Raw genomic sequence first — 22,654 nt, 5'->3', positions numbered from 1 at the left:
TCCAAAAGCACTGTTGGTTCTTTTCCTTCTCTTCATTCTGCTGTTTTCTACCGGTTTGTTTGGCGGGGAAGGCAGTATTATCGATCTGCTATTCCCTGGATCGCCTTCAAGTTCTTCAAGTTCAGCTTTGTATGTGCTGCTTTCCATTTTTCTGGTACTGTGATCAATTTAGTGATCAGTTGTGTGCTGCTGTTAACAGTTCACCAGTTCAGCTCATGGTTTTTATTAGAGCCCTTTGATGAATACTGTTCTCTTCCATGCCTCTTATTGGTTGGTTATAAGATTTTTACTGACACTTCAAATCAAATCAATCCTTTTGACTTATCCCTTATGAAGATCGTATATGAAATATTCCCTTAAAGAGAAAACCAAGGCAAGTAATTCCTCTGGCTTTGCTGTTCGGGACTGCTTCTCCAGCCTCGTCCCCACATTCTCTGCTGTGAATAGATGTGTTTAAATGGTTCTCAGAAAAGGACAGCAAATAATGTCTTTTCCATGAGCATAGTTGATTCAGTGTGAATTAACAATCTTGAACTGCAGCAGGAACGATTCAGATAAAGCATTAGAAAATACTTTACCGTGCAGAGGAGAATGCAGCCCTGGACGGGACTGCCTGGGATGGGTGAGTAGTCTCCATTTTTGGAGGTCTTGAAAACAGGTTAAGCGAGTGTCTCTGAGGAATGTTTTAGGTCTGGCTGATCCTGCCTTAGGGCAGAAAAGTGGGCTAGATTACCTCTGAGGGTCGTCTTTTTTTCTGCTGTTTTATAAATGAAGCCCTCTATGAGCATCTAGCATGCCTCAGTGCCTGCCTTTCTGCAGGGCATTTCCACGGGCAGGGCCCTGTCTCAGCAGCCTCCGCACCAGCAGTGCCAAGCCCCAGCATATGAGCGCTGCTGACGTGGTGGGACGGACGGGCTGGTGTGCGGGTAACGGGTCATGGGAGAGAGCAGGGAAGGCTGTGAGGGTAAGTTAGAACGAAAAGTTCGGTATTCAAAGGGCGGTGGTGTGGTGGCAAAGATAGGAAAGAAGGAGATGCCATAGGGTAAGGAAATGGGAAAAAAGTGGCAGCAAGCACATACACATGCGGAGGATCTCCGCATCCTGTTGCGCAGGCAGCAAGCGGGATGTGGTGACAAGGAGAAATGGAGTGACAGAGCCGGGGGGTTGACAGGCCTGACTCTGCCCTGCCTCTCTAGGTCTGAGAGGCTTTCTGTAAGGAACAATGACTTCTTGGTTGTGGCAGTGGGTGCCACAGACATCCCCAGGCTGGGAGAGTGCCCAGGACGTGGGACCCCTGCCTGGAGAAGCCCGTCTGTCAGTCCTGCAGTCAGTGAGCCCCTCTGCAGCCACCCATTCATGGGCCTGCATCAGAGGGGATGAGGGATGCTGTCTGCAGCCCAGTGAGTGGCAAGGGCCAGCAGCTGGGGCGTGAGTCCTGTCTGCATCACGGAATCTCATAATATTTGGTTTGCTGTTTGATCCTTAGATTATTTTTAGAGTGTGCTCGTCCTCTGAGCGCAACGTGCAGCCATGATCACTCACTCCAAATGCAATGGTCAGGGGCAGTGGTCTGGAGTGAGGACGAGTGGGGCATGTTGCTTGGGTGGATGAGATGTGAAGAATCCCTCCTGACTGCCTCCCGTTCGTCTTTTACAGAATGCTGAGGAAGGCACCCAGACTCTCTGCCTCCAGAGGTGCCTGGTTAGGGACTCATTGCAGAATAATGAGGGAGCCACTAGTCTGCCCCAGCTCCATGGGGCGGAGGGCAGTGACCCCTGCATGTTTGTGGCTCCCCTGGCCATCTCAGTTTACCCCTGCTGCCTACTGTGCCCTATGTGGTTACAGTTGTGTCCCTGGCAGGAATGCACAAAACAAAGGACTCTTGCTTGGCAAGAGGGATCAGGTGTCCCAGAGGGAAAGAGGAAAACACCACAGTGGCCAGTCTTAACAGAAAATCAAACGGAAGGTTTTGGTGCGTTCATCAGCAGCTCTTCCCCCAATTTACCACCTGGCTCCAGGACTTCGTATATGCTACCCAAGATCATTTGGGATGCAGAAACATGGATGAGCGCTTGTTGCACTTATTCCCAGTGTTTATCATTAATGTTGTGATCAGGCCCAGCAATCCTTGTCACAGAGACACTGCTCTGTGCTCTGCACACAGGAATAGCCCTTACTCCATAGAGATTCCTGCCCCAAGAACATCACGGCACCCAGCAAGCCATTCCCACCAAGGGTCAAACACAATTCCAAGCAGTTCTGGAAGGTGGGACTTCTTCCCAAACCAGCCAGCTGCAGTTGGAGGTATCCTCTACCCCTACCTACCCCACAAGTCTCACCAGCATCACACCCCACCACTAATGAGCCCCTCTAAAGCCTCTAGCCACTGCAGAACTGGTATCTCAGGGCGCTCCAGCAGCTTAGGCTCCTTGGAGCTCCAGGAGCAACCTGGTGAAGGCTTGATAAAGCCATCGGGGGGGTTATCTCTGAATTATTAGAAGTATTACAAGACACGCTCTTTGCATTTCCTGTTTTGTGTTTTTCCATGCTTATTAAATGATATATTAACCAACAGCCAGAGAACTCCCAGTCAAGCAAACAGAATATAAAGGTAACGACATTGGTTGGTAAAGCCAGTGGGGACTGCAAACACTTAAAAGCTGTGTTCGTCTGCGTGTGGGCAACACCTGCCAGTGCTCGAACAAAGTGCGGGGTTATTTGGGAGACTCTCCTGAGCGCTCCCAAGTCATAACAGATTTCATTGCTTCCCTGGAAACCCCACGCTCTGAATTCTGCAGTAAGTGGTGCTTGGCACAGTTATGCTCTCTAGAACATCTTAAAGGCTGATTTTAAGTCTGAATTATATAGCATTCTGACATTTTTCATCTAATATATGGATTAGAAAGAAAGACCCCAAGAGAAAGATGAATGAGGGAGTGCCCGTCATAGGCACAAGGTCGTTAACCAGGTGCCGTGTTATCCTGTGCTGGATTTCAAAGTGTAACAGGTTATGTCACAGCACACGCTGATGGTGCCATCCCTTACACCTGGGTGTTCGAGCTCCCGAAGGTTAGCTGAGAGTCCTGGGTTTGGGTTTTTCTGTCTTTCTGCCTGCCTCCAAACCTACTCCATGTTTTTGTGGGTTTTTGTTTGTTTGTTTGTTTTAAGTCCTCACCATCTTAACTTGCTTTCATGGTTTGACCAGACCCATTCTTGTTTCTTAGCACCTGGTTTTGGAGTGTCAGGGCACCTGCGCTTTCAGCAGGGTACCAGCTTGTGTGATGAAGCCCTCTTCTTCAGGGACACAACCCTGCGGTGATCTCCGCGGGTCCCCCCTGGAAGCTCCCCTTCAATGTGAGGGGCAGGATCCGGCCGAGGGCCCCACCCAGTGGCAGCAGCTCCAGCCTCAGCCCTGACAGAGCCAGGCAGGTGCCAACAGGTGCCAACGGGTGCCAAGGGGCACCCCGGGGCCCAGCAGGGTCAGCTCGGAGCTGGGCTTTGGCTGGAGCCGGGGGATGCGGGGCACAGCACGGCGCGCTAGACCAGCCCCAGCCCCACGCACCATCCCAGCAGGTTCCCTGCCCTCCAGCTCAGAGCGCCGTCTCCCCACACCCTGCAGGCTCAGCGAGCACATTTTGCATTTCCAAGTGAACGGAGGTGCCGCCGGTCTCCTCCAGCGTTTGATGTGTCCCATGCAGGTGGCTGTATCTGGGCTAATTGTCTATGCACCTTTATTGTCAGCAGCAAGATATGGGCACTGCGCAGCTCCTGAGTCGCGCTGCCTTGAAGGACCTGTTCCTGCTGATGAGGTGTCTGGGAGACCCGCTTGTTTGCCAAATGGCACCATCAGCGTGTCTGAAGCTAGGGGAAATGAGCCCCGTTCTCCCACTCTCTGCAGCCAGATCTGCAATCGGAACTGTCAGAGAGCAGGAAATGGCTTCCCCCCGCCCCTGTTTTAAGCCTGTCAAGTCAGCAGCCTTTCTGCACAGCACGGGAACGTTGCTGCAGAATTACTTGCAGAGTAGGACATGCTGCTGGATGGACACTCAGGTACAATGCCTGCCCTAATCCTGCTGTTTTATAATGCTGAGCTTTCTTGCTCATTTCCTGCATTTCCACACACTGATGCATTAATAAAAGCTGCCCGACACCCTTAGTAGTTGTACGTTTTTCTGTAATGTAACCTCTGTGTGCTTTATGCAGCATAATTTAGTCACAGAGGAGGATGCCAGCCAGCTTTTCTAGGAAAAGCTGGGAAGGTTCATGCAAAATGACGGGACTTCCCGGAGGGAGCCAAGAACCAAATTGCAGTTTCCTTCGGCCTCCCGTCATTTAGCACAAGACTGTCTTCCCTCTACTGCCAGACTGAAAAATCAGAAGCAATCACACACTTCACAGGCAGGGACCGGTGTGGCGCTCAGCCCCTTGCAGGACTTCACCTTGCCCTCATGTCCCTGTGATAGTCTGGGGCAGGCCATGGCCCCTGCTGCAGGATGCTCCGCAGAGGTGTGCACCTAGGCATGGTGCCCCAACCCCATCCCACACGGACGTCCCCTGGTGGCTGTGAGCTCTGCTCCCCGCTGCCATCAGTTTGGCACAAGGTGGCGAATACTTTTCCAGGACTCACAGGGATGTGGTTACTGGGATCTTATCTTCTCCCCTCTCGTTCGTGGTATTTCTCTGCTGCTACCTCGTCTGAGTTTTTCAACCCTTCCTTTGGCTTCCCCTCTACAAATTCATCATAAAGTTGTTGAGTCTGGTGGCAGAGGAACAAGAACTGCTGATTCTTTGAGGGCACCAGGAGTTTGCTTTTCTTGTAAGCTGGGGAGCTGTGCATTGTGTCGCTGCTGCCTACGAGCAAGCTGGCTGTGGGAAGTGGGTCCTGCGCCTTGGGGCCCCAGCAGCCCCGCAGCAGCTGGGCCAGCACTGTCCGCATGCCCCAGCCCAGAATCCAAGGGCTGTGGTCTCACAGGCTGCTCTGGCTTTGACTATGTCACTGGGACAAAGCCAGACCTGTGTGCAGCCCGTGGTAGATACTCCACCTCTCTCTGGGATGTTTCCCTGGTGGACCAAAACTTTGGTTTGCTTCTTGTGGCATTCAAAGCCTCACTGACACTCAGACAGGGCCACAGGGTGTTGCAGTGGGTAATGCCCACTGCAGGGGTCCCAGAGGTGTCTCCTACACATTCTTGGCAGGTCCTTGAGGCACAGAGTTTGCAGTGAGCTCAAGCCACCCATTGCAGTGCTGAGCCCCAGGATCTGAGTTTCCTTTGCTTTTGTCCTGCAGTCCCACCCGCTGTCCCTGTGCAACACCAGTGAGGATGAGCACACGGAGTCGGGATTCATCACCATTGTCAAGCTTGAGCAGCCAGATCGGGATCCCAACCCGTGCCTGTCGCTGGCTAACAAGGTATGTGCAAAAAAGCCCTGAATGGCACCAAGCTGGGAGATGAAACCTGTGATGCACAACAGAGTAAGAGCTGGAGGAGGCAGCAGGGCAGGAAAGAACTGCTGGAGGGTGGAGAAACGAACAAGAATAGAACAGGGACTTTGGCAGAAAGGATCCTCTGGGAGAGACGCTGTGCCAACCTTCCCTAATACCCATTCCTCCTTACTTTTTGTACTGCCTGGCTTTGTAAAAGGCAGTTTTCCCTAAAAGTTTTCCCTAACCTGACTGCTCTGGGACAACTCAGACCTTACCTCAGCATCCTGTACGCTTTACTGCCTGGCAGCCCTGTGCCCCCCATCATGGAGCCTCCCATTGCTTGCTGGCCTGTTGGAGGGATTCATGTTTTCTGGTGTCCTCTGCTGTGGGAACCATGGACACAGAAAATGTCTTCTGTCTTTAAAAGTTATATTGCATTACTTCACTAGATGAGGCACATGAAGGATCAACACTGAGCAATTCAGAAAAATGCAAAACAGACAAACTAGAAACAGAAAGTGACTCTTTAACAGTGTGGGCCACCATCCACCTTATAAAGGGATGGGAGATCCTAGAGGTCTTCAGATCAGGTCTTCTGCAAGAGAGGTGCCTCAGTGAAATGGCAGTTACTGTGTCAGAAGTTGAGGTCACTGGTACAATTCTCTGGTAATAAGGAAGTCAGGTGAGAACGAGGGTCATTTTGAGCCTTAAAATCTTTGTGTCTCTGATAAAGTTGAGTGGATAAAGCTAACATTAGCTTTTTTCTTCAGTGGTTCAGTCTATGTCCTTTTATTATCTCTGTAGAATATGTTGTATTATTATCCACAAGCACTGTACAAACACAAAGAGTCTTGTTTAGCTCTTCTTTACTTTGTCTGGATTGCATTCAGGTGATGTAGCCTCTGTTGTCTGTTTTCTGCTGGTGGTGACATTGTGCTGGGAACAGGGTCCTTTCCTGTCCTCCCTGCAGCTCGGCTGAAGAGGGCAGTTAAAATTAGTACCAAGCAGCCCTTCCTGCACAGCAGATTTTTTAACAGAGGCTGTGGTGACAAAAGCAAGGAGGTGTGATGCTGTGACAACCGCTGTGATGGATTTGCCAGCTCAGGACTGCTTCCTCACAGCTGTATGGGCAGCCAGACGGCAGTGCCCACCCCTTTCTGGACTGGATGGAAGCCTGAGTTTGATTTGCTGCTGCTCTGGAGCTGATGCCAGCTGTTAGCACAAGCCAGCACTTTGTGTGCAGGAGTTATTGACCTACTGTCAGTTATCCTGCATCTGGAAAATGGCCTGGTCACACCTGAAGGTGCTAATGATGCATGAGGAAGGTAGGAGAAAGAGCACACCCACAGGCTTCCAGTGCAGCCTGTGATACACATGAGAGCAAGGACTCTGCAAGTGCTTTAGGGAGCGCAGTGGGGTACTACAACTGTCCCGTGCCCATCCAGCTGTGAACATCGTGTTACAACAGTTCCATGCCACCACATCTCGTGTGGGCATCGCTGTGGGCAGCGATGCCAGGTTTGGCCAGTGCAGGTACTGCGGAGGAGATTGAACAGGAAGGGAAGAGCAACTTCAAAGATTCATATTTCATATAAGAACATAAAAGGAGAAGACTTAAAACTGTTTTTCTAGTTTTGTCCCTAACCTCTCCTGCCTCGGTCTCTGATCACAGCACTGCAAGTACCAGTGTATTACTGAGCCTGGGGATCAGTTGAGGAAGATCAGCACAGAGAGGACAAGATATGCTCCATTGCTGCATCCTCACTAGCCCTGACCTTCTCCAGCACTTCTAACCCCGCAAGGCAAATAAAACCCTCAATTCATTGCCATGCATGTGGCTTGATAGAGTGACTTTGATAGAAGCTTGATAGATAGCCTTTAGCCATCATTGCTTTATTACCAGAGCTGAATCCACACCTGGGTTTTGAGATCCCGCTGAATATGATGTCAGTCACCATCCTGCCTGCAGGCACTCCTGCTGCAAGATCTCACCTGGGGATGCTCACAGCTCTCTCCCCCACGTAGGACTAGTTTAGCCATGAAATACAGACAGATGCTCCTTCAGACAGCCACATCCCTGGGCCCTCCTTTTGCCTTGCACCCTGGCTCCTCTACCCCCTGCAACTGCTGTCCTTCTGCATCAGGGTCCAGCTGCTTCGCCATCCTCTTGAAGTTTCTGCCAAACTCCTGCCCTCCAGCATCACACAGGTCTCTGTCCTAAAGGCTTTGGACAATGCTTCTCCTTGAGAGAAGGTGGGCAGCTGTAGGATGTGGCTGTTGCATGCTGGGGCAGGAGCCTTGCTTCCTTGGCGTACGTTTCCTGTGGCCAAACTCTGCATGTTGAATTGCAGTGCTATATCAATGGTGATAAAAATAGCCATGTGCAAAGTGTTATCATAACCTCTCCTGCAGCTGTCACCCAGCCAAGCAGTGCACAGACAGCACTTTCAAGCCCAGCATAAGAATGACTCCAGCAGCCGCCTGATGCACTTTCCGCTTCTCTTCTCTGAGATTCTAGTTCTAGTTCAGCACCCAAAGCTAAAATTGGTAGGGAATGTGTCTGGTCTGCCTGGGGAGAAGTGGCCATGGAGGACGCCTCTGGAGTCAATTCAAAGTGATTTACTTCTCTTTCTGCTGCATCATTTGCAATTCTTCAGTATATTTTTTCCCAATTGAAACATCGATTGCTAGTCTGGTTGACAGACTGCTGAAATCTCCTAAATCACCGTGCAAATGCATATCTGCACTGAAAGTGTTTCAGTCCTCAGAGAGCAAGGGTAGCTGTGCCGTGTGGTTGAAGAGATCTGACACAGAGACAGCAAGCACTCAGAAAATGCTTGCAGCAAGCAGGTTGTGAATAGCAGGTTGTGTTCTTTGCAACAGGAGTCTGTAAGATGTTGTGAAGAATCGCTTGTCCAGTCTCAGTTGTTCATTTTCCCATCATCAGTGTCTTTGGCAGGATAAAATCTTTGTAGAGCTCTTCATTGTTGATCAAAGCTTGACTGGCTCCCATGGGTGGAAGTTACTACTTGAAAGTCCTGTTTGTTCCTTGGTGCTGGCAAACACTGAGGTTCCTTTGATCCCAGGCAGGACCCCAGTCTCTGATCCCTGCCCTGAGCCTCTAATCCCACTTTTCCATCTTTCCTATCTGTTCTGCCAAACCCAGGAGTGTCGAATCCCATCAATGACTCAGAGCCTTCAGCCCTACCTCCTGGAGTTCCCCAGTCTTCCCCACCACCTGCACCTCCATTGCCATCACCGTCCCTGTCCTTGTCCCCCAAAACAGCACCTGACCCTCGCCCCCAGCTCCTCCCTGATGAGCACGGAGGCTGCTGCTCACCCTGTCCTTCTCAGCGCACCGCGTTTGATATTGCAGCTGGGAAGCTGCAGCACTGACCTCTGCCCCCTGAGCTGGAGTTTGGCAATGCAGCGGGCAAACTGCTGCAGCAGCTACAGCAGATCCCTGTTTGCACAGGCGCTCGGGACGCACAAATCAGAGCGCTCCGCATGAGTAACAGCAGCCCAGCCCTGCACTTTGTTCACGTTCCTGTCTCCCTTTCACAAGAGGCTGCCTCTGCTTGCCTCGAGGGCTCGAAGGGCTTGGTGGGAGAACGTGGGTGACCCCATGAGGTCCTTTGGTGTGCTTTGACCTCACAAGGATGGTATTTACACTCACTTGGGTGGGCCTCAAAGCTGTCCTCATCAGACCGCTGCAATGATGAGGTGGGCTGTGAAGAGTACAGCAGGGTTGATCCCACTCCTAATCCTAGACCTGCAGCCCAGGGATCACCTGAACCTCTCCCTGATGAATGTGGGGACTGGGGATCAGAGAGAGCAATGTATATGAGAGTTGGTCCCATAGACAGCCCCCAGCTGGTGCAGCCGCAGTGGGAGCTGGGGACCTGTGGCGGTCCCCACTGTCCTGGGACAGGAGGCTTGCCTAGCAGTGAGCGGTGCTAATGGGGCAGCAGATCTCCCCAGCAACCCAGCTCTGAAGCAAAGGGGCCCATGGCACAGACATGCAGGGGATTTGGTGTCTAGGTTTATGGGTTGCTGTGACTGCAAGCACACCAACAAATTTGTGTCTGAAACTGTGTGGAGAAACCCTCCATGAGCGGTAGAGCTGTAGCAGGAGCAGACACTGGTTTCATTGCAGCTCAACACAAGTACAGAAATGAGGGTGTAAGCTATTTTGTCAGTCTAAGCAGCAGGTGTTTCTTTCTCCTGTGAAGAGCCAGGGAGGCAAATGCATATCCAAATGGTAGATGTTAATATAGATGTAAAATATAAAATGTCTACTCAAGCTTCTGTTCTTTTGGACAGGCAAAGCTGGCAGGGGAACGTGGAGCCCGTGCTATCCTTTTTGACATTACTGATGATGAAAGCGCTGCTGATCAGGTACAGACCCCACTGATATTACCAAATAAATTGCAGTGCCCCTGTCGCATCCCTAAATGTGCACAGGTCAGGACCTACCAGCCACCAACATGCAGTGGGAGGTCCCAAGAAGATAATGCAGGTTGGATTTGAGTGTTAACTCTTACACAGCTTGTCCATACTCATGGACAGTGCTTTTCTCTTTTGCTCATCCCTTGGTGAGCCTCTGGATCAGCAGGCAGAACAAGCAAGGCAGCGGCTTGTGAACAGCACCTTGCTGCTCTTAAATAACATCGTCTGGTCAATTGAATGTTTCTGCCAGGAGCTGGATGCTTCCTTGTGGGAAGTCACAGATTAACAGAGCCCACCTGGTAGGGACAGCCCTGTTGTTATCTAGAGGAAAGGTGATTTCTCAAGTTTTCAAGCAAAAGTCCTGGCCACCTTGGTATGCTGTTTGTGATACTCCTGCTACAAGTTAGGCACTGGCCTATAGACCTCCAGAGGTACCTTCCGCCACCATTGCTCATCTCTGGAGGGGACTAGGTTCCTCGCTGGAATAGCCAAGGTATAATGGAAAACATCCAGCCCTAGATAAGAGGACAGATAGGAGAGCTGGTTCCTGAGATTAGCAAAACTCTGGTTTGATTCCTGGTCACTGGATCCATCCCTTGTGGTTTTTTCATGCACTTAATTTCTAATGCCAGAGAAATGTGGCAGCAGGTGAAGGCTCATGAGGCAATGCTGAGGTTGCTCAGTATGCATATGGGAAGTGGTTAGTGGGTCAGGTGGCCACCCCAGTTCAGGTCAACGTGGAGGAGAGAACACATGGACTTGCTGAGCCTGCTTGTGCGAGGCTGCCTAGATTATATGTCTATGGTGGAAAAATGTAGGTATGATCAGAAACAGTGTCCTGCAGATCACAGAGGGAGGAGAGGGGAGACTCTGATGTGTCTCACAGGAAAAGTAGGTGAAGTATTTCTGCAGCAAAGGCAGCACTCAGTGGTGGTGTTGGCAGCTGCCACATGGGAGAGGAGAGACCAAGGACTTTTGCAGTGGGGCTTCAAAGAGGAGCACAAACAACACTGAACAAAGTGTCCAGTTGTGCATGAGGAGGAGACACCATTGAAGGAAATGATGAAAGCTGTTCTGAAGAGTTGGTGAAAGATTCCATCTGATTCCATCACAGAGGGATAGTGCAATCTAGGGGAGCAGTCTTAGTCTCTGAAGTGTTTTCAAGATGCATTGGGAGGAACCAGATGTGCCTGGAGAGCTGGGGTAGTCCTTGTTTCAGGCTGTTCTGGACCATCTCTCACCATGTTTGTTTCTTTACAGCTGAGAAAGCCCAGAGGGCTGAGTCAGCCTGTGGTTCTGATCAGGGGCCATGATGCTGAGCTGCTCATGGGTGTCGTGAACAAGAACAGAGAGGCCCATGTGAAGATAGAGGTCAAGGAGCCACCAGCTTGGGTGAGACACACACCATTCCACTGCCTTCTGTATCCTCCCTCCCAAGGACTTTTCTAAAGCTGCTGAGCTTCCCTCCCCATGGACAGAGATAACAGCCCTTTGCAGGAGCTCTGCAGAGCCATTCTGCTTATCTGCATCATTCAGATGCTTTGCTGCAAATAAATGCTCAGAAGCTCTTTCAGCTTATTTAGTTCCTTTTGCTTAAAGATCATGAGTGAGGTGAGAGGATTTCGTATCTCTTTATATGAGACTGAGCCTTGATTTTCTTATCTTGTGCTACCTTAGACCACGGCCTATAGTGAACTGAGGTGCTGCAAAACAAAAGATCCATTCCTGCTGAAGTGTGCAGAAAAGTCTGAACCCTTTTTCTTTCAGCTGTAAAGAGCAAGGAATCAGAGTTGATGTATTCAAAGGCTGATGGTCAGGAAGAGATCAGAATTCCCCTGCTTATCCTCTAATTCCCACCTCTGCCACACAAGGGTAATCTCTTTTTTCTTTTATCCAACAGCCAGACTACGATGTATGGATTCTTCTCACGGTGGTCAGCACTGTTGTTGTCATCATTTTGATCTTTGTTGTCCGCACAAAGTGCCAGCTGAACAGGACTCAGGTAGGCATCCCATGGAGCAGATGTGTCTGAGCAAGCAGAAACACAACAAGGAAGCCACAAACCCAGTCTGGGGGAAGAAAAGTGCCTCTGTGACCTGGAGACAAGGCAGGTGCATGCCAAGGATATGTGGAGCATCCCTCGTGCAGTGGCCTCGCTCTCCTCCCACCACCCCATGAGCATAGCAGCCTGCCACACTCCCCAGCACCTTTCAGAGCTTGTCTCAGCACCTAACGCTGCAAAGTTGGCCTGCAAGCTCTTGATTTTAACAGTGTTGCCTGTAGAAGATTTAGCATTTTAATAGAAACTGATTAAATAAAAGTCTTTACAGAGTTAGATGTACCTCCAGATTTGAAAATACCCTGTTTTTTTCCAATAGAAAGACAAAAATTCAGCACTGCTGAGTGATTTTGAATGGCCAGTGCCAGATGTTTCGTGTTGTCAAAGCCCCCTCTGGCTATGCCAGGTTAGGCAAAGAGTCACCTCTGGAAATGAGTATTGTTCTCAAATCCCCGATAATCCCATTTCGAAAGTGGAAGAGCCTCAAGGAACGTGACAACACAAGGCTGACCCTCTCCTGAAAGCCTCCTTTCTTTCTGGCAGGACTCCTTGCAGCAGCAGACCATGCAGGCCATCGGGCAGCTGGCCACACGCAACTACCAGGCCAGGTGCCGGCAGGCGTCACGGTGGGACTCCGCCAGCAGCTGCAGCTCAGCCCCAGTCTGTGCTATTTGCCTGGAGGAGTTCAGCGAGGGCCAGGTAGGCTGCAGGCACGGCTACTAGTGAGCATCAGCTCTGAGCTGCTTGGCTGCGGGCAGGCAGAGCTGCAGGAGGAGCTGAGCAGCTTGGCAGAGGTTGGAGGACCTTGGGTGTTTTCCTTCAGCAGCTCCTGAAAGTTGGGAAGGGACCAGCACTGATGGATATCTGCCTGCCCCTTGGCCAAAAAGCACTGGCCCTGCTTGCAGATTCCAGTTCCCTACAGATGGGTCTCCAGCTGTCACCGAAGGCTAAAATGCCCATGATGTGTCCATGTTGAAACGATGGGGCAAAAGTGGGGTTTGCTTCTCCAAAACAGTCAGCCCATAATACCCCTTTTTCCTGAGGACTAGCACCAATCCCAGGCACCAATCCCCAGAGCTGCATGCAGCCTCCTCTGTGCAAAGCTGGGCTACAGGTGGCTCACTGTTAGATGTCTCCATCCTTCAAGTCTCATTTTCTGGAGCATCAAGAGCCCCATCCCTATGTTCAGCTCCTGGGACAGGGTTCTCATTCAGCCTTCTCTCCCTGTTTCTCTTTAGGAACTGCGGATCATCTCCTGCTCCCATGAGTTTCACCGGGAGTGTGTTGACCCCTGGCTGCAGCAACACCACACATGTCCACTTTGCATGTTCAATATTCTTGGTAGGGCTCAGACACGGCATTTTCTGGCGAGGGATGGGGTTGTGTTCAGGAGGGCCACGTACCCTTGGGTGATGCAGTGGGTGCATCACGGGAACGTGTCTCTGTGCATATGAGTATATGGGGTGGTGAGTGCATGGAGGTGTGGGGGATCTCTGTGCGTAAAAGCCCCCATCCCAGTGGTGCACAGTGAGGTGCTGGGCTGGGGCAAGATCACAGCCAGTCCCAAGAGCTATGGGGAAGGGAGGTGAGGGCTGGGGACTGGGTCACCAAGGAGGGTGCAGGACGGTTTGATGGCAGCCATGAGGACACAGACAGGACGTGGGTATGCGGTAGAGACTTGCAGGTGCCAGGCCCACTGTATCTGGGCCACAGGATGTATGCTGAATACTACCTTCTCTCTTCTCAGCCCGAGACTCAGTTGACCAGGCCCCAGTAGCAGGCTCCAGGTTGGCCCCTCGGGACATGGAGCCTGGACGGAGACTGCACCTTTTCCGCCAGCACCCAGGACATGCCCTTTACCACCTCCCACATGCCTACCCTCAGAGAAACCTCAGGAGCTTCCCCCCAGAGCCAGCCCATGGCAACCCTTTCTTCCACTCTCCAGAGCTCTCCCAGCTGGATTTCAGCACCATCCACTACATGCCCTACAGGACAGCCAGCTCTCTGCCCACCTGTGGCCACCCGTCCCCCCTGGTCCCCGGCTTGCGGGGCCAGCAGCATCCGAGCCCCACAGCATGTGGGCAGCCTCTGACACCCCATAGGACGTGCCCCCTGCAGCCCCAGCCCCCCTGCCTGGGACTCAAGGCAGCCCTGGCACAGCGGCAGCACCGGGCACCTGCCCTGCGCCGAGGGGCCAGCCATGGACACCAGCACAACAGCAGCGGCTCCGGGGAGAGCTATCTCACGGAGCACAGTGGGTACCTGGCAGACGGGCCGGGCAGTGACTCCAGCTCGGGGCCCTGCCACGGTTCCTCCAGCGACTCCATGTTGAACTGCACAGACGTCAGTCTGCAGGGCATCCACGGCAGCTGCTCCACTTTCCGCAGCTCCCTCAGCAGCGACTACGACCCGTTCGTGTACTGCAGCTCAGAGGGGCCCACCACAGACAATGGGCAGGAGCGGCAGCGGCCGCCAAGGGAGACGCGGCCCAGGTCCTTGGACCTGGTGGTGCCTGGGGGTGCTGCTCCATCCAAGGCCCAGGTGCTCAGCCATGTCCACTACCACCACCACCAGCACCACCACTACAGAAGGGACACAGAGTGCCCGCCTGGGCGGGCCGGCCAGGGGCCTGGGCAGCGCAAGTCCCGGTACTCTGGGACCAAGGTTAGCTTCCACGGTGCTCGGATGCAAAAGAGGGCTGAGAAGAGCCATCACTGTCAGCAGCCTGTGGAAAGCAGCACTGTGTTACAGGAGGCACCTCCAGCAGGACAGACAGCCTGTTCCCAGCAAGGCCGGGAGCCCCCACATGCCCCCTCTGCTTCTCTAAACAGGTTGAACTTCACTGTAGATGCCACCAGACAACCAGGAGCAGCTGGCACATCCCCTGTCCTGCTGCCGCAGAGACACAGCTTACAGAGTCGTCACCACAGAAGGAAAAGAAAATGTCCCCTGGAGCCCGACCCCTCTCTCCTGCCTGAGGACTCAGCCTTGCCCAAAGCCTGTGACACTCACATTCCTCACGGCCACCCCACTGGCCACCGCTGCTCCCCTGAAGTCCAGCCCCTGATCCCAAGCGCTCCCTTGCCCTGCAGCTTGGGCTCTCGGCCACTTTGGAAGTGTTTAGTGCCACAGTCCAGCTCAGAGCTGAAAAAGCAGGAAGAGGGGATGTCAGGACGGGAGGGAAACCACACAGTTCCTGCTGGTTTCTCAGGGATGGGCACAGCAAAGCACAGTCTGAGTCTTCGCCTGCACTGCCCAACGCAGCAGTGTAGCCAGGGTAAGTCTGGTGTTGGCCTCTTCTTTCAGCGGGCAGGTGAGTGGAGGTGGTTTGCTGCAGGCTGGACACGAGGCTGCTCTGGGTGCTGGTAGACATTTGCACCTTAATGGTGGGCTCTCCTACAGGACCACTGGTGACAGAAGTTTTTCAGAGCTTACCTGTCCTGAGATGATGGCCTGAACAATTAGCACGTGTTCATGCATCAGCTGAGTGCACCAAACCCTGCAATCTCGTCCTAAAATAATACAAGTGAGAAATAAGGAAGCTATTTAGGGGTCTCTAGCCACTGGATTATCTCCCAAAGGAAAGGGTGGAACCACATTTCTAAGTACCCTTACCGCAGTCTGGATGTCCTAGTGGCAAAGTCATTATTGTTAAGGCTTAGTGGGCTTAGTTGTTTTAGTTAACCCCAGCTTGCTGGACTCAATAAGGAAATGAGTGTGCATGGCCGGATGTAGTAGAGGAACAGACTAAATGAGTTTATGGATTTGCACATCCCTCCTGTCTCACCTGCCTCTGATGTGTGGGAGTTACTTTTTAGTGTCTTCTGGAAATCAGATGTAATTAAGATTTGGCCTTTTGCCTGTATGTCAGTTCTGGCTCTCTCTGTGAGAGGGAAAATACGTTTGAGACCAGAACGTTTGAAAGAGCCTGCCCAGGTTTAGCTTGCAAGCCTTGCTCTCTCAGACTCTTCTGCAAATAGCAGCCTGCAAGTCAGCAAGGGCAGGTGCTGGCAGCGGAGCAGCACCTGGCTCCCTTCCTCCCCCTGCCACTGACTCACTGCAGGTCCTCGGGCAAATCATTTTGATTTAGGTACCGAATACAGATCTGGCTGCCTAATTTCTGTTAAAATGCCGGCTTTAAACTCGTGACTCACCGTGCCCATTGTACCGCAGAGATAATAACTTCCTCCCCGTGCTTGTCTATCCAGCCCAACACCACGCCCAGGCTCCTGGTTGTGCCGTGCCTGCAAGGAGGCAGCGGGGCAGGGGGAGAGGCCGGATGGGCGCAGTGCCTGCGGCACGCTGGGCTCCCAGGCTCCCAGGAACAGCTTTTTCCCAGGCGCAGAAGTGCCTGGCACTGCAGGTAATGGGGGAGTTTGTTCAAAGGGCCCGGAGAGAGGCTGCCACTTCAAGAGACACAGACACAGCAGCGCAAGGACGTCTCTCCAATTTGCTGGTAGCTCTGAGGGCTGATGCGCCCTGAGCTGGAGGTGGTGTGTGGCGGTATCGTCAGGGGACAGCCCTGCCAGGACCACAGCACAGTGGCAGGTTGCTCAGGAGCTGGTGTGAGCTCCCCCTGCAAAACAAAGCCCAGGGACCGGTGTGACTGGCAGGGAAGGGACAATATCTGGGGAGGCAGTGCCACACCTGGGGCCAAAGGAGCCATGAGCAAGGGGTGACCAAAACAGCTCCCAGGGTTGCTCCGGGTCCCTCTCACAGGGAGTGTCCTGTGAAGCGCGAATGGCCTCGTCCACCAGCCCACCATGGCCTGGACACACGAGACATGGCTGCCACCAGGACACACCAATACCTCTGTCTTTTCATCCAGGTCTCAGGGCAGCTGGTGCTTCTTCCAGGTGTGGCTGTGGAAGAGTACAGTGCAAGGAAGCACGTCACACCTTGCTGCTGTGACAGTGCAGGGCTTTGCCACTCACTGCCGCCCTCCCTGTGGGCTGCAGCAGTGTCTGGGCTTCCCTGGCAGGCTGTGGCCCAGGAGACTGCTGAGAGAGGAGCACAGCTGCCACCCATGGGGGTGACTGTCCCCTGGCGTGGTGTGGCTACCTCGCATCTCCGTGTTGCCTGGAGGCTGACACCATAAGCACATGGTGGGACGTGCCTCATGGTGCTGTGTCCTGTGACTGCACCCTGAAGTTTCAGGGGTATAGGTGCAGCTGTCATTTCTTTATTTTACATATTTTGTACCATGAGAGGCAGGACCCCTATATTGGCTTGCCTGCTCGTAACTTCTCTCTATAAGAGAAGTGTATGAGCAAAAGAGCAGACACAGGAATGGACAGATTTAGAAATGGAGGTGCCAGGCATGTGCAACACCATGCACTGGCTTTGGTGGCTACTGCTGTGTGCCCTTTGTAGGAAATGTGTGATGTACTGCCAGGTCTTGGTACTCTTTGTGATAAAATTCATGTTTTAAGCAGTGCCCCTTCCCTTCCCTTCCCTTCCCTTCCCTTCCCTTCCCTTCCCTTCCCTTCCCTTCCCTTCCCTTCCCTTCCCTTCCCTTCCCTTCCCTTCCCTTCCCTTCCCTTCCCTTCCCTTCCCTTCCCTTCCCTTCCCTTCCCTTCCCTTCCCTTCCCTTCCCTTCCCTTCCCTTCCCTTCCCTTCCCTTCCCTTCCCTTCCCTTCCCTTCCCTTCCCTTCCCTTCCCTTCCCTTCCCTTCCCTTCCCTCTAGCTGTCTGAATTTTCTGATGTTTTTTAGCCTCTGTTTTTTCTCCCCTGGTCTGTGCTCCTCCCTGTCTGTGACCCCCACACTGGAAGGATCTGTGCTGGGGACACCCTGGAGATGGAGGAGGGAAGGTGTCTCCCTCCAGCCTGGAGGGAAGGAGGGAGCAGGGATCCCCCGGGGGCACTCGCTGGCCCAGGGGACCTGCTGCTTGGGCTTCACAGTTCTAACATGGGGCTCCAAGACATTGCAGAGGTACATGCTGCAGTGCCTCTGTTGCTTTGTGGATTGTCCCAGAGGCCCAGATCTGTGCCCATCCTGATGGTGCAATGAGGAAGGCACTCTGACACTTGCCCAGAGCCAGCACCAGCGTGACTGTCAAAGCATGTACATTCAGCAAGCCTCTGGTCCCTCTTACCTCCTTTTTGCCAGGAGCCCAAAGAACTGCTGTGTTTTAAAGCAGTGTGACTCTATGTCTGTTTCACTGCAGTAGCTTCTGTGATGCTTTCAGGACCACACAGAGAGTCAAAATTTCCTTATAAGATTTATAAAATAATAGAAAGATTTTACCTTATTAGGAACTAGTAAAAGTTTCAGAGAGCAGGAGCTCATGCAGGGGTTATATGGAAAAGCCATCAAGCTGAAAACATGTTGCTTGTAATGCCACAACCTCTAAAGCTCTGATCACATCAGTACTTCATCTTACAAAGTCACTGCACAAAGAGCAGTGGAGAACTGGTAAGAACAGCAAAGAAAATCCCAATAGACAGTCCTGTTTAAATGGGACACACAGAAAATAGACAAGGAGACCAAGGAGAAATGCATATATGCCTCTAGATAAGTAAGTGTTGCAAGGCTAAAAATGTAAGTGGATGAATTAGAAAGCCTGGCTTTATATGAAATTTTTGACATGAACTTCTCAGAAAAAATCATAAACAACAAAAACACAGTGGCACCCTGCAATTTCCATGTGGAATTATAGAGAAGAGTATGCCTTTTCTGGGGCATAGGAGGGACACTGTGTGTTAAGGAGAGTGTAAAGTCCAATGACAAGTAGCACAAAATCCCCAACTGTACCTAAGTAGAAACACTATGGAATTGGGGTTATAATATACTGCATTAGCACAGTCTGCAAAAGAGGAGCCTATATAAACATGAGACTCTTCTTAAAATAATAGTGAAAGAAGCAGTCGAAAGAATAAGATGCTTTTGGGCACAGGGATCATTTAAAGATGCAGTACCAGAAGCCCAGAGTCATACATATCACCAACCACAAAAAGGCCCCAGAAAAGGCTTGGCGGGGCAGCAGAGCAGAGAGGGCAATTAGAAGCAATAAGCCATTCTTCAAAAGTGAAGGTGTGGCCAGACAAGAAATCAGAAGAGAGTTGGATGTAAAGCTAAGTGCAGAGCCATGGTGAGGCAGGCCAGGAAAGACTTCTGTGAACAACTTGTGAAAAACAGAACAACTACTGTGAGCGTTTTCAGCTCCATCACAAGGAAGAAGCCTGCCAGAGGCTCTGCAGGCCCAGAGAGTAAGACAGGTCTAAGAGGGATGTTCAAGGGCTGTAACAGCAAAGTAGAGGAGCAAAATGAATTTGCTGCATCAGTAATCAGCAGGGAAGTGCTCGAGGAAGTTCTCACCCTGGCACGTCTCTGTTCAGGGCATGGGTTAGAGGATCGCACACAGATCAAATCATCAGCATGAGCATTTCTGAAACACATCAATAAAGTGAACAGTAACAAATCGCCAGGGTTATTGATTATTCAGCTGAGCATTGTGCAGGGGTTCAAATACAAAACTGCTAAACCAAAAATGTGGACTGTAATCTGTTACCCATGCCCAGAGCCAGAAGGAAGAGCTGAGGGCAGCGTCAGCTTGAAATAGCTGAAGCAACAGAACGATGAGCCTGACTTTCCTGGCAAGCAAATTGTTAAAAATTCAAATACAGGGTCTGACTTGTAGACACATGGCTAAATGTGAAACCCAGGGGAGGAGGCAACACAGCTTTTGTAGAGAGAGATAACGCCTCGCAGATCTTTTAGGGGAATGAAGCTCTCAAAGGATAAAAGGGAAGGTGCTTTCATAGGTAAATAACTGGCTAAAAAATAGGAGACAAAGTGCAGATCAGTCTTAATGGAGGAAAGTTACTCGGAAAGGGAGGGAAGTGGAGTTCTCCAGCTGTCGGCACCTTTCAGCAAGCTCATAAATATTCTGGGCACGGAGAGGAGATAACAAAGTTTTAAGAAGACAAAATCCTCCAGGATTGTCAGCTTTAAAACTGGTTACAAAGTGCTACAGAAGGATCTCCTGTTGCTGAGTTATCGGGCAATAAAGTGGCAGGTGAAATTCCATGTAAGTAACACAAAATGCCACACACAAGCAGAGCTGCTTCTAAATGCGTACGCACAGTGATGGGCCCTTCTCAGCTAACTCAGAAAAGCTGCATCCTGGACTTGCTGTGAGTAGTTCGGTCAACAAGTCAGATGATTATTAGGAGCTAGCTGGGAACAACTACAGGACAAGCAGAAAGTGCCATCGTGCAACTGCATGAATCTGTGGTGCTTTCAGAGCTAGAATGCACCACTCATCACCACTTCTCCAAAAAGGATGTAGTAGACCTGGGAGAAGTACAGAAGGATATCGAGTACAGTCACGATGCTGAGGCTTTTTTGAGAAAGCAGAATATAGAGACTTTCATGTGAGAAAATGATGGCTAGCAGAGGATATGAAGCAGAGGATACAAAATCAGAGAGAGCAGGGGAGAACACAGCTAAGAGACACTGTTTCTTATAACAAAATAAGTTGTGGCATCAAATGGGAAACAGAAGCTTTAAAACACCCCGTAAAGTAACACATGGCATAGTGAAACTGTGATGTTCATCGCCCAGAGGATGTGGGTGCCAGAAGTAAAATGGGTTCAAGAGCCTAGATCAAGAGCTATCAAATGCAGAGATGCAAATATAATCTTTGGCTCAGGAAGTCCCTAAACCAGGGTTTCCAGAAGCTGACGGTGCTCCTGTGGGATGTGGCACCCTCCAGGTGTGTGCTTACCTTGCCCAGCTGCAAGGTGAGGCTGAAGCTTGGTAAGGCTGAATCGCAGCCCCTGTAGAAACTCCCCTTTCCCAGGCAGTACCACGCACTGGCATCGTGGGGAATAATGCTGTCTGCAGACATCACCAGGGTGCCTGCAGTGGTCCCAAAGATGCTTGCGTGACCCTGGAGTTTATGCAGCTTTTCTTGGTGGGTTTTGCATAAGGATACGTCCACACTTCTCTTGCCTGGGAGACTATGCCAAGGACTTACAGTTCTGACTAGTTTAAATGAAGAATCAATCCTCAAGCAGCACTGAAAGGCTCTTTTTAAGAGAAGTCAGACAACTAGCAATGAATTACAGCTAGATGGCTTCCTACACCACCCCAGCATGCAAGGATCTCATCCCAGAACAGCCGGATTACTCCCTGCGCAGGATGAAACCTCTTGCTTTCTCTCTCTGGGAAATCTCATCTCCTGCAGCATGCTGTCAGCATCCTCCCTCTCTCCCCCAACTCCTGCTTGTCTTCTCAGCTATTCCCTTTCATGTCACGTCTTTGATCTTTGCTAGAGAAGGCGAAAGGGATTAGGGGGCAGGGAAAGACCACCATTACAAGTTAATACCCAAAGAACAAGATTTCTGTTGTATCAGCAAGGTGTGCTCCTTCAGGCCATTGCTCTGTATGGGTCTCCACAGACAGCCCAGCAGCTGAGGACCTCTCACCTCTCTATCTCCTGATTCAACACCTTTTTTAACTTTTCTTTTGGCTTGTATTGACATTCACACGCACACACAGTTTTCAGAAAATACTTTAATAACCCTCTTTGAGGCTCGGGACTTCTGATGATCACAGGGCAATCAAAGCTGTACAGACTCTTCTGTATTGCACAGAAGCCAGTGTACATGAGAAGCAGCTGGCAACAGCTTATTCAGCATACTGGTTACACAAATCACAAATGCCAGATACTCTCAAACTCTGCCTTCTGGTACTTTAGCCATGACCTGCACACATATATATGTATAATGCTGTGTCTGTCCATTCATTTTCCCACATCTATTAGCTACATTTTCAAAGCAGAATCTCCTTTAGTTGTTTTCTTCCCATGTATTTAATTTGCAGAGGTTTTGTTCCTACAGCTTGTGATTTGTAATGAACAAGACTTTGCTGTGACTGTTTTGAAAAGTTGTTTTGAATTGCTCTCTGTGAATAGCTATATGGGCATTTGGTTCCCTTTGATCTCAGGAACATTCAGGAAAAGGGAAATGTGAAAAATAATGCATGTATGCATTTACTGGGCTATGCTTACCCTGTGTGAGAGGCTTGAGAGACGTCTAGGAAAGGGAACATGGTGTATGCGCAACACCCAGCCACATTAGGGAGAAAAGGACTATTTGAAGCAGTAACTGAGGGTGCACAGTTTCTAGGCAGCCCTTACTTGAATGTTTCAGTGCAATCTACTCAGCACTTGCCTGTCAGTAATTCACCAGGCGAGGGCAGCTGGTGAGGAGCATGAACTACACTTTCTTTTTTCTTTCTTTTTTTTTTTTTTTTTGAATGCAGGATCTGAAGAGGAGGTCCAGGATGTCCATGAACACTCAGTTTAATAAGACACTGGCTAATTTGCTTACAGGAGAGCTGAAGTGAACAAAGAGGTTCAGCGTACCAGCCGTAGTGGAGGTCACATCTTGGTCTCTGCACAGGCAGCATAATAACCAGCCCTGACCTGCAAGGCCCACGCTGTGATGCAGACTGCACATAAGCAATGTGATGCTTGCGGTCTCCTCATGTTTCAACGTTGTGATGGTCACACAAATGCAGAGTTGTGTTCTCCAGGTCTTCTTCTCCTTTGAAGGCACAAGCAGCCTGTCTTCATCCAGCAGCATCTGTCTGCATGGGCTAGCTTGCTCAGAGACCGGTCCTGGGAGTCACCAGCTGGAGAGCTCGTGGAGTGACTGCAAGCTGCTATTTTGGCATGTTGATGCCATAGAAGGTTTTGCTAAACACTTCAAAA

The 22,654-nt window shown here is 51.0% G+C and overlaps 1 protein-coding gene across 1 annotated transcript in view; it reads left to right on the top strand.

Annotated features, from left to right (window-relative positions):
* The window catches only part of RNF43 (ring finger protein 43), a 58,424-nt gene extending 36,030 nt beyond the window's left edge, over nucleotides 1–22,394 (top strand). Inside the window, exons 2-9 of the mRNA XM_035559210.1 lie at nucleotides 5,288–5,410; nucleotides 9,749–9,823; nucleotides 11,135–11,266; nucleotides 11,775–11,876; nucleotides 12,477–12,632; nucleotides 13,172–13,274; nucleotides 13,681–15,210; nucleotides 22,204–22,394. Coding sequence (XP_035415103.1) covers nucleotides 5,288–5,410; nucleotides 9,749–9,823; nucleotides 11,135–11,266; nucleotides 11,775–11,876; nucleotides 12,477–12,632; nucleotides 13,172–13,274; nucleotides 13,681–15,210; nucleotides 22,204–22,247 — 2,265 coding nt within the window. The 3' untranslated portion in view covers nucleotides 22,248–22,394. The remainder of the gene's footprint in view (nucleotides 1–5,287; nucleotides 5,411–9,748; nucleotides 9,824–11,134; nucleotides 11,267–11,774; nucleotides 11,877–12,476; nucleotides 12,633–13,171; nucleotides 13,275–13,680; nucleotides 15,211–22,203) is intronic.
* The last annotated feature ends 260 nt before the right edge of the window (nucleotides 22,395–22,654 follow it).

Source organism: Cygnus atratus, chromosome 20 (assembly GCF_013377495.2).
Source record: "Cygnus atratus isolate AKBS03 ecotype Queensland, Australia chromosome 20, CAtr_DNAZoo_HiC_assembly, whole genome shotgun sequence".
NCBI lineage: Eukaryota > Metazoa > Chordata > Aves > Anseriformes > Anatidae > Cygnus > Cygnus atratus.
Note: the sequence above shows the minus strand (reverse complement) of the source record. Positions and strands in the feature narration are given on the sequence as shown.